The sequence below is a fragment of the Salmo salar genome, chromosome 14 (genome assembly GCF_965601325.2).
Source record: "Salmo salar chromosome 14, fSalSal1, whole genome shotgun sequence".
NCBI lineage: Eukaryota > Metazoa > Chordata > Actinopteri > Salmoniformes > Salmonidae > Salmo > Salmo salar.
Window position 1 is genome coordinate 88,020,192 of NC_138304.1, and position 12,425 is coordinate 88,032,616.

The window sequence follows — 12,425 nt, forward strand, 5'->3', positions numbered from 1 at the left end:
AATGTTACCTGGCTGGCTGTGGGGCCCTGATTAAAACCTACAGTATAATGTTACCTGGCTGGCTGTGGGGCCCTGATTAAAACCTACAGTATAATGTTACCTGGCTGGCTGTGGGGCCCTGATTAAAACCTACAGTATAATGTTACCTGGCTGGCTGTGGGGCCCTGATTAAAACCTACAGTATAATGTTACCTGGCTGGCTGTGGGGCCCTGATTAAAACCTACAGTATAATGTTACCTGGTTGGCTGGGGGGGCCTGATTAAAACCTACAGTATAATGTTACCTGGCTGGCTGTGGGGCCCTGATTAAAACCTACAGTATAATGTTACCTGGTTGGCTGTGGGGGCCTGATTAAAACCTACAGTATAATGTTACCTGGCTGGCTGTGGGGCCCTGATTAAAACCTACAGTATAATGTTACCTGGTTGGCTGGGGGGGCCTGATTAAAACCTACAGTATAATGTTACCTGGCTGGCTGTGTGGGGGGCTGATTAAAACCTACAGTATAATGTTACCTGGCTGGCTGTATTTGTATTTATTATGGATCCCCATTAGCCGCTGCCAAAGCTGCTGCTACTCTTCTTGGGGGGCCTTGATCAAAGCTGCTCCTTCTTCTCTGATGCACTGATTTCTCCCAATCTAACTACCACCCTTCGTAGACTCCTCTAATAGCAATGGGGGCTTTGCAGCTCTCGCATAACACTACACACACAGATACACACACGCACTCACAAGCGTATGCCAACACACACACAAACATGCTATAACCCTAACCCAGCACCCCTCCTACTCATGATCCCTGCTTCTTAAAGCCACCTCGTCCCTGACCCCTCTTTTGTCTGAGCAATAATGCAAGGATGGGATTTAAAGATAATCTAACCCCTGGCCGTCTTCCTCTTCTCGTCCTCTTCCTCCTGCCTCCCCTGTCTCTGAGTCCTCAGCCTCACGGCACAGGGCTGTTAAAAAAAGAGGGCTGTCTTCAAGTTGTCTATCACACTGTATCACACCGCGTGGATCAGACCCAACCAGGGACCTGGCTCAGGGGAGTGGAGACTGTCGGCAGCAGACGGAAATGACTTCAGACACCAAGAGCAGGGAGAGTCAGAGTCCCATGCAAAATGCTGCTCCCTCCTCAGTGCCGTCTGAGCAGCATCCTTCCCCTGGCTGAGACTGTAGATGTGCAGCTCTGACAATATAACAAGGCACTTCCTGAGTCTTGAGTGTCTGGGGTTCACTGCCAACAATGTGTGTGACTCGTACTTTTAGGACACACTCAAAGTTGTGCCATGGTCCTGCTCTTAACAGCAGTCAGTCAGTTTTAATGTGATGTATTTAATTTACACTGGGAGATTTGGACTGAAGTTGAACCTCGGGGGGTCAAAAGCTCCTTACTCAAAAAAGTTTTTTTCTCTCCCCTGATGTGCCCCCCACCACACACACACACACACACACACACACACACACACACACACACAGTGAGGTAACAGTGATGAAGAAGGGTAATTTAAGGGGAGGGAGCTCTTGTCTCGAACACAAAAATTCACATTGTTCCTAACATGGGTTTTTTGGAGATATGGAGAGAGAGATAGAGTGTAAAGGTAATTATTTTAATGGATGCGATAACTGTTGTGATTTATTCAAAATATGATACTAGTAATATCGTCATAACATCTAGTGGCGGTGAGTGAAACGGCGCATGGGGCATTAAATAAATCACCCTAGCTGCTGTCGCGGCTGCTTTATGCACCACCCGCCAAAGCTCCCCCTCTGCAAAATGCATGATGGGTAGCAATACATCTGCTTTTACGGGGTTTTGTTCCATTAACTCTGAATTTGATGGTTATTGTTCAGTGTCAGGGTCCAGAGCCCCGATCCCAGGCCTTGTAGTTGAGCTCTGAGCAGCAACATGAATAATAATAATAACCCAGGAAGTCTATTCTGTCAGTTCCAATTCCAGATTTGCTTCTGAGCCCTCTAGATGGTTTACATCTATGGTATCCAGGCACAAAATGCGAGGCAGGAATCAGAACAAGAAAGCGACGATTCATGTTTCATGTGATTTACATCCAGGATATGTCCATAGTGGTGAACTAGTACTGTATGTAAATACATGTGATCAAACGTGCTGTTATATATGAACTGAAAATGATGTGTATGTAAAATGTCATGTACAAAGAAAAAGTTTGACATTTTTATTACCCTGACGATAGACCGTTGTTGTCACATGCACTTTCCGATGGTGTTGTTTTGTTCTCTCTACTTCTGTCCTCCATTTTTACACTCTCTACATCCTGTAGCCGAGTGCGGCTCATCTGTCGTAAACAATGAGGGGATTATGTTGTCGCCAAACTACCCAATGAACTACGAGAACAACCATGAGTGCATCTACAGCATCCAGGTGCAGGCTGGGAAGGGAATCAACATCTCTGCCAGGACCTTCCATCTGGCACAGGGGGACATTCTCAAGGTACTGGTGTCTCTCTCTCTCTCTCTCTCCTCTCTCTCTCTCTCTCCTCTCTCTCTCTCTCTCTCTCTCTCTCTCTCTCTCTCTCTCTCTCTCTCTCTCTCTCTCTCTCTCTCTCTCTCTCTCTCTCTCTCTCCTCCTCTCTCTCTCTCTCTGTCTGCTGGAGTGTATAGTACTCCTGTGATGGTCAATGACACTTAAGCATGTGGATTCTGTCCATGGTAATAAGCCTTGTCTGCGCCAGATAAATAGTTGCATGGATTCTTAATCTCATCAATGGCCTTATGCTGGCTACAGTAGCCTGGAATCCAACTGAATTTTAACAACATGTTGCCTCAAGAGCAGCTCTCATTGAGTTAAGAATGGGCATCTTTAACAAGGACCTACCCTCTCCTGTCATAAACCATTAGAAAATGTAATCCGGTACTTAGACAGTGCTAATAATCAGACTAAAAAGGCAATACTTTACACACTTGACATTACAATGACATATCAAATCAAATCAAATGTATTTGTCACATACACATGGTTAGCAGGTGTTAATACAAGTGTAGCGAAATGCTTGTGCTTCTAGTTCCGACCATGCAGTAATATCTAACAAGTAATATAACCTAACAATTTCACAACAACTACCTTATACACACAAGTGTAAACAAATGAATACGAATATGTACATAAGAATATATAAATGAGTGATGGCCGAACGGCATAGGCAAGATGCAGTAGATGGTATAGAGTACAGTATATACATATGAGATGAGCAATGCAGGGTATGAAAACATTATATGAAGTGACATTGTTTAAAGTGGCTAGTGATACATTACATCAAGATGCAGTAGATGGTATAGAGTACAGTATATACATATGAGATGAGCAATGAAGGGTATGAGAACATTATATAAAGTGGCATTGTTTAAAGTGGCTAATGATAGATTTAATTACATCAGATGGCAAGATGCAGTAGATGGTATAGCGTACAGTATATACATAAGAGATGAGTAATGTAGGGTAAGTAAACATTATATAATATAAAGTGGCTAGTGATAAATTGATTACATCAATTGTCCCATTATTAAAGTGGGTGGAGTTGAGTCAGTATGTTGGCAGCAGCCACTCAATGTTAGTGATGGCTGTTTAACAGTCTGATGGCCTTGAGATAGAAGTTCATGAAAACAAAGTCATACTTTGCAATGAACAGAACTGAACTAAAGGGAACTCTTCTCTCTGCAGATCTATGATGGTAAAGACAGCATGGCCCATGTCCTAGGGGCATTCACAGGCTCATCCATGCTGGGTCTAACTCTCATTAGTACCTCAAACCACCTGTGGCTGGAGTTCTACTCTGACCCGGAGTCCACCGGAGAGGGCTTCAAGCTGGTTTACTCTAGTAAGTTACCAACCAGTCAGTGTGCAGTGGTTCTGATAACATGTGTTATAATGTATAAAAATAAGGAAAGAAAGTCACACACTTTAATGGGTAAAACTAACCAACGTTTCTACCCTGAAGAAGGCACTGCGTTGCCTAAACATTGGTTAGTTTTACCCATTAAATTGTTTGGAACATAATATTAAGTGTGACTTTTTTTCCCTATTTCTATTAGAGGTCGACCGATTATGATTTTTCAACGCCGATACTAATACCCATTATTGGAGGACCAAAAAAAGCCGGTACCGATTAATCGGACGATTTTTATATCTATATATTTGTAATAATGACAATTACAACAATACTGAATTAACACTTTTAATTTAACTTAATATAATACATAAATAAAATCTATTTAGTCTCAACTAAATAATGAAACATGTTCAATTTGGTTTAAATAATGCAAAAACACAGTGTTGGAGAAGAAAGTAAAGTGCAATATGTGCCATGTAAAAAAGCTAACGTTTAAATTCCTTGCTCAGAACATGAGAACATATGAAAGCTGGAGGTTTCTTTTAACATGAGTCTTCAATATTCCCAGTTAAGAAGTTTTAGGTTGTAGTTATTCTAGGAATTATAGGACTATTTCTCTCTATACCATTTGTATTTCATATACCTTGGACTACTGGATGTTCTTATAGGCACTATAGTATTGCCAGCCTAATCTCGGGAGTTGATAGGCTTGAAGTCATAAACAGAGCTGTGCTTCATGCATTGCGAAGAGCTGCTGGCAAATGCAGGAAAGTTCTGTTTATGAATGCTTACAAGCCTGCTGCTGCCTACCACCGCTCAGTCAGACTGCTCTATCAAATATAAAATCATAGATTTAATTATAATATAATAAACACACAGAAATACGAGCCTTAGGTCATTAACATGGTCAAAACGTTTATTCTTTCAGTGAAATACGGAACCATTACGTATTTTATCTAGCGGGTGGCATCCCTAAGTCTAAATATTGCTGTTACATTGCACAACCTTCAATGTTATGTCATAATTACGTACAATTCTGGCAAATTAATTACAGTCTTTGTTAGCAAGAAATGGTCTTCACACAGTTCGCAATGAGCCAGGCAGCCCAAACTGCTGCATGTCCCCTGACTCTGCTTGCACTGAAAGCAAGAGAAGTGACACAATTTCCCTAGTTAATATTGCCTGCTAGCATGAATTTCTTTTAACTAAATATGCAGGATTAAAAAAATATACTTGTGTATTGATTTTAAGAAAATAACCGAAACGTTGCAAGATCGAATACCCGAGCTGACAAGGTACAAATCTGTTGTTCTGCCCCTGAACAAGGCAGTTAACCCACTGTTCCTAGGCTGTCATTGAAAATAAGAATTTGTTCTTAACTGACTTGCCTAGTTAAATAAAGGTATAATAAAAAGTGGTTATGTTAAGATTGATTGATTTTTATAAGATAAGTTTAATGCTAGCTAGCAACTTACCTTGGCTCTTTGCTGCACTCGCGTAACAGGTGGTCAGCCTGCCACGCAGTCTCCACGTGGATTGCAATGTAATCGGCCATAATCGGCGTCCAAAAATGCCGATTACCGATTGTTATGAAAACTTAAAATCGGTCGACCTCTAATTTCTATACAGTTTACCCTGCGTTACTCAGCACCTCTACAAACATTTTGGGGTATGCATCAGCTCAATGTCTTTTTACTGCATTAACTCTAATAACTTTCATTAACAGGTGGTTATTAGGCATGTGTTAAGGATTTGCTGAACAATTGTTTACAAATTGTTAGTCAATGCGTTTTACTGGATCTATTATTGGCTTATTCTAAAATGTTTCCTTGGTTCCTATGGATTCAGCGGGGGATGGGGTCATCCTATGATTGACGATTTAGCTAGGACCCTAATATAAGTCTTCCTGTGGGAGTGGGACATGGGCTGTATGTGAAAGTAGCTGGTCATGTGATGTGTTACGTCATCTTTGTCAGGATTCCCAATCATATTGATATTTATGAGAAATAGAGTGTCAGGTGTTCACTCTAGATATATAATCACACACCAGTTATTTTCCCACTACAGTCAGTCTTTCCATCTGCACTGTACAACAAGTACGACTTAAAGGGGTGATTGCTTCATAACTTTTTGAATTTTTTTTTACAGCAGATTGCCCCTTTAAAGGGCATTAGAATTTTGTTGACAGCCAGGAGTGGATTTCAAGGGAATATTCCACAGCTTGGTCCATGGTATTATCAGTTCCCTGAAAAATAACTTCTACACTTGTCTTTGTTGACCTTGTCCTTGCCCCTCACACAAAACCAGACTATGTACCACCGCAGACACATAAAAACCACACGCATTCATCTTTAATACCATTTGTTGCGCTAGCTGGTAGCTAGCCTGTGTAACATTGGACAGGGTGTTAGTTCTGAGAGAGAAAAAACTATTAACCCACTGGTGGGCAATCTACTAAATCCGTGTCTAGTGGGAGATTTCATTCCACCTGCAAGATTAGCTGTTTGATTGCATAATAAAGGTCAGTGGAAGCCCAGGGCTAAATCCCAAATGACACCCTATTTCCTGTATAGTGCACTACTTTTGACCTGAGCCCTATTGGTTATCCAATAGTAGTGCACTATAGGGAATAGGTTGTAATTTGGGACAGTCAAGTAGCAAGCGGCGAGGCCACCACAGTTCAGCCACCACAATGGTTGGAGTGTGATTAAAAAATAAAAAGAACTCAGTCGAAGTATTTTCCGGACCCAGACTTTTGTTTCCGGTTGAATCCTATGAGACAATGACCTGTAATTAACGTGTAATCAGTGTGCTAGGTGAAAATTGCCACCGTTAGTCAGTCCCAGTATCATCCTGTCTCCACCACACACTATGTTAAGTTCAGTCAACCTTGTTTTTCTCTCAGTATAGTACAGTACATTGCTGTCATGGTAACTACTAAGTAGTCTATGAGTGCTGTGCTAGACATTAACGTTTATTCCCAAGTTCAGGGTGTACAGTTAATTGGAGGAGGGGCGGGTGGAGCAAATGGAACAGGGTTTTGTATTTTGAAAGGTAGCTGTCATTGTTCTGAGGAGAGGACTGAGGTATACGTCTCATTTTAGCTTGGTTGCATTCTCCTATGAGAGAGCAGAGTTCAAACCTGTAAATATGAAATTGTCAGCTACGCTAAGATGTGTGGTGGCGTTTTGAAAGACAAGAAGAAAGGGTAATATCAATATTTATTTCCTATTCCTCTCAGTTCGCTGTGTAATTATGATGCTGTGTGATGATGAGTGCGAAGGAAAACAATTATGAGAAGATAATAACAGGAAGTGTCTCTCACAGAGAGCCGGCCCACGCGCCTCATGTACCGACCAAAAGTTCCAGACACATCTCCAAATTAACCAAGTGCTTAATCCTAATTGTTCTGCCTGCTTAGTACAGGCCCCATCCCTGCCTGCGGGCCCAGTGGGATCCTCCAGTCAAATTTTCAGCCGTATTGACTGATTATAACGACCGCCTTAACTTTGTCTCTGAGCCTCTAATGTCATACATGCAACGCAAGCAGCACAGAAATAACAGGAAACGGCAGATCGGGATGGTCATTGCACTAATGACCCAAAAAAGAAGAAAGAATGCCAAAAACATGTGTGTGGTCAAATCATATGCCTCCATGCCTGCGTGCTTGTGTTCACGCTAGCGAAGGTAACGTTTGTGTTAACATCACAGACCTGGTATCAAAAAGTGTTTCAAAGCTGAGCTTGATTGACCTCGCCAGAGGTAATGGATGGAACCAATTGAGTAGACCCAAAAAGTGTAAGCCCCGACCATATGGAACTTTATGCAGGCTGAACCGAATGCTCCAATCCTATTTGAACCCAGGTGTGTGACATTGGGACCTTGTCCTACACTGCCAAAAGGAAGATGAGCCTCTGAGCCTGTTTCCTCTTCATGTGTCTTCTTTCTAGGGAGTCTTTTCTGGCCACTGTGCTTCTGCTTGTTCGTTGGAGTCTACACTCTTGGAAAAAAGGGTTTGAAAAGGGTTCTTTGTGGAGGGATAGGATTCTACAAAGAACCATTTTAATTACAAATAATTTGTAGACTGCACATTGACCGCAAGAAGCCCAAACAGGTATAATGTTTGGGGGGACAAACCATATTTATAACCTATTTTATAACCTTTTTTTCTGAGTGTAAGTCAGGTTACTATAGAGACCTTTTTGACAACTGCCCAAGAGAAAGGGGCTTTATAAATACATTTGATTGATTGCCCCCCCTTTCTTCCAGGCTTTGAGCTTTCCCACTGCGAGGACCCTGGGGTGCCCCAGTTTGGCTTCAAGGTCAACGACCAGGGACACTTCTCTGGAAGCACCATCACCTATAGGTGCAACCCTGGCTACACCCTGCACGGCAGCGGAATTCTCAAGTGTATGACCGGAGAGAGACGTGCCTGGGACAACGTCCTGCCCTCTTGCATCGGTAAGGGAACTAAGTAAAAAGGACTGTGCACGTGTACATATACAAGCACACACAGACATACTGTATGCACACATGCACACACACACAACCCACACTGGTCAACTCCTATGGTCAGGAACAACTGACATCTCTTAGCATAGCGGATTGGTAGACGGCTCCCTTCATCTATTTTCAACTAATATTAGCCCACAGTGCTTCTCCCAGTTAACCTAGCAGCAGAACAGTACTCTAGCACAACCCAAGCCCTTCCTCTTCTCTCTTTATGTCAAGTTAACCACAGAAGAAAAAGTAACCACAAGGTCCCTCCCATTTGTCATAATGATCTAAGCTGCAGCCAATGTGCCTCGCCAGCTGCATAATGTATTAACCAGGCTAGGGGAGTGCAGACCAGGCAGAGCTCCTGCAGGTCATTGATATGCTGCAGGAGAACAACCTGCACTGCAGGCTGCAGCTATGTAATATCCATTAATCAAGAGGGTTTAATTCAGCCTTATGTTGCAATATGTCCTCTTAATTGAACTTTGTCTAAAAATGTGCAGTGCTTTGCATTTCTTAAAGTGAATACAAAAGTATTTGTTTTTTCCTTTTCTTTTGAATGAGTAATGTCTTGGAGAGATTGGTCTATGTGAGAGTTGGATTAAACTAGCCAATACAGATTGGAGATATCTTCAATCTCCGAGGTAGATTGTACAGATGATTTTGAAGTTCTTGGTTGAAAGTGGGAATTTGTCCTCATTTGAGAAGGCACATGATGGGTATTGTGATAGCTATCGTTAGTTCCTTGATTATACTGATTGATCCTAATTAGATTAAAAGAAGGGTGCCCTCAGTGACTTCAAATCAGATTAGATCTCACTATGATTCAGTTTGAACTAGATCTGATTAACCCCATCCTGTCAGTCTCTTTTATGAGGAAGAGATACAATGTACACTAGGGCCAGCCTTTACAACAACAACAAAATGCACAATTTGGAGTTTCACATGTGAAAACATGAATGGCCCCACATGAAATAGCTGTTTTCACATGTAAAACCATATATATTTTCACTTGTATTACATTTATAGTTCACATGTTAACACCACCTTTTCACATGTGAGGAGAAAAACATGTTTTTTGCAGTTGTGAATTGCAGTTGCACATGTGAAATTTGCAGAATATCGGATATGCAGTTTCACATGTGAAAAACTTTTTAATGTGAAATTCACATTTTTAATAGAACATGTACATGTGAAAATCAAACACATGTGAAAAACTAATTTGTAAGAAAACTCCACATGTGAAAATTTCACTTTTGGCCTCCCAAGTGGCACAGCGGTCTAAGGCACTGCATCGCAGTGCTAGAGGTGTCACTACAGACCCGGGTTCGATCCCAGGCTGTGTCGCAGGGAGACCCATATGGCGGCGCACAATTGGCACAGCATCGTCCGGGTTAGGAAACGGTTTTGGCGGCCAGGATGTCCTTGTCTCATCGCAATCCAGCGACTCCTAGTGGCAGGCCAGTCGCATGCACACTGACTTAGGTCGCCAGTTTGTATTTGTATTTGTATTTATTATGGATCCCCATTACTCTTCCTGGGGTACGGGAAAATTAAGGCAGTTATACAATTTTAAAAACATTACAATACATTTATTACAGAATTCACAACACACTAGGTATTTGCCCTCAGGCCTATACTCCATTACCACATATCTACAACACAAAATCCATGTGTACATGTGTGTATAGTGTGTATGTTATTATGTGTGTGTATGCATGTGTCTGTGCCTATGTTTGTGTTGCTTCACAGTCCCCGCTGTTTTTTATCATCTACTGCTTGCATCAGTTACCTGATGTGGAATAGAGTTCCATGTAGTCATGGCTCTATGTAGTACTGTGCGCCTCCCATAGTCTGTTCTGGACATGGGGACTGTGAAGAGACCAGTTGTACAGTGTTTCCTCTGACACATTGGTGCGGCTGGCTTCCGGGTTAAGCGAGCAGTCATTGGTGCGGCTGGCTTCCGGGTTAAGCGAGCAGTCATTGGTGCGGCTGGCTTCCGGGTTAAGCGAGCAGTGTGTCAAGAAGCTGTGTGTCAAGAAGCTTGGCAGGGTCGTGTTTCGGGGGACGCATGGCTCTCAACCTTCGCCTCCCCCGAGTCCGTACGGGAGTTGCAGTGATGGGACAAGACTGTAACTACCAATTGGATATCACGAAATTGGGGTGAAAAAGGGGGGAGAAAAATGTAACTTTCATATGTGGAATTGCAAGTTCCCAAGTGAAAAACAATCATATGTGAAAAACTAATTTGCAGTTTCACATGTAAGAAATCTCCACGTGAAAGTTAGACTTAGTCTCTGGATTTAAATACTAATGATGCTTTATAGCACATATGACCATAGCAATCACATTTTTTAAACACAATACTAGCCCTCCCAAAGAACTTCCCATATGGATACATATTATAGGCAAGCATATGAGCACATAGTAGTTTTATATACAGTATATAGCTTCCTGGATGTAATATAAAGACTGTAAGTAGTTCAATATTTTGCGGATTATTCCAGCCAACATCAATAATAAATACATAATCATCTGACAGATATACAGTGGTGTAAAATACTTTTTTGGGGTGTCTGTACTTAACTATTTATATTTTTGACCACTTTTACTTTTACTCCACTACATTCCGAAAGAAAATCGGTACTTTTTACTCCCATACATTTTCCCTGACATCCAAAAGTACTCGTTACATTTTGAATGCTCAGGTAGGACAGCAATATGGTCCAATTCACGTACCTATCAATATCAATGCATAATCACACCTACTGACTCTGATATGGCGGACTTACCAAACACAAATACTGCGTTTGTAAATTATGTCTCAGTGTTGGAGTGAGCCCCTGGCTGCTTGTAAATAAAAGTTTGAGCATTTACTTTTACTTTTTACTTTTAATTATGTATGACAATTGAGTACTTTTCCCACCACTGTATTTAATTGCATTTAAAATCAGATACTTTAAGGCGTTTACTCAAGTAGTATGTGACTTTCACTTTAACTTGAGATCATTTCTATTAAGGTATCTTTACTTTACTCAAGTATGACAATTGAGTACCTTTTCCACTACTGCAGATTTGAAAATACTCTTATCTTCAGATCTTCATATCTCCTTATCTCCTTATATTTAAAAAGTGGAGTCAGTCCTTTTGAATGACCTTTGCAGGAAGTGTGCTTTAGAAATTGCATTACCTACCTTGAAGCTACCTCACCTTTCTTTTTTCCATCTTTTCTTATAACAGATGAAATATTTAGCTATGTTTGATTCTGGTCCGCAGGTGTAGGAGGAGGTGTGAAGAGAGAGGATGCATCCCAATGGCACCCAACTCCCTATGTAGTGCACTACTTTTGACCAGGGCCCATGGGGCTCTTGTCAAAAGCAGTGCACGATATCGGGATAGGGTGCCATTTGGGATGCAACTTTGGCAGACAGAGTAGAGCATGTGGTTTCTCAGCCAAGATAAGTAATATCCTCTGAGAGGGAACGTAATGCTTTTGAGAACAAATGCCAAATCAGCACTTTTCTCTGCACTTCCTCAAGTCTAAGTGATAGTGAAGTGTTTTTTATATAGCGAGAGATCAAACTCAGAAAACTGTAGGGTTCTATCAAACTTTATTTAAAGTGCATTTACAATTGCAGCACACATTACAGTAATACAATACAGTTCAATTAAAGAAGTAAAAGCAAACAAGAGGCAAGGGTTCTATTTGATCAGAAGTCCTGGGCCCATGTCCACAAAGCATCAACAAAACATCTCGCCAAGTCTGGAACCCTCAGGACCTGAACAGCTTCTACACCAAGCCATAAGAGTGATAAATAGTTAGTTAAATAGTTCACCAAATAGCTACCCAGACTATCTGCATTGACCCTTTTTGCTCTAACTCCTTTGTCTCATCACATACACTGCTGCTACTGTTTATTATCTGTCACTTTATTCCTGGTTATATGTACATATCTACCTCAATTACCTTGTAACCCTGCACATCAACTCGGTACTAGTACCCTTTTCTTTCTGCATTGTTGGAAACGCGAGCCTTTCACTGTTAGTCTACACCTGTTGTTTAC

The 12,425-nt window shown here is 41.5% G+C and overlaps 1 protein-coding gene across 1 annotated transcript in view; it reads left to right on the forward strand.

Annotated features, from left to right (window-relative positions):
- The window catches only part of LOC106570400 (CUB and sushi domain-containing protein 3), a 738,870-nt gene that overhangs the window by 451,003 nt on the left and 275,442 nt on the right, over window positions 1-12,425 (forward strand). The window contains exons 23-25 of the mRNA XM_082961236.1: window positions 2,299-2,468; window positions 3,696-3,852; window positions 8,134-8,325. Coding sequence (XP_082817362.1) covers window positions 2,299-2,468; window positions 3,696-3,852; window positions 8,134-8,325 — 519 coding nt within the window. The remainder of the gene's footprint in view (window positions 1-2,298; window positions 2,469-3,695; window positions 3,853-8,133; window positions 8,326-12,425) is intronic.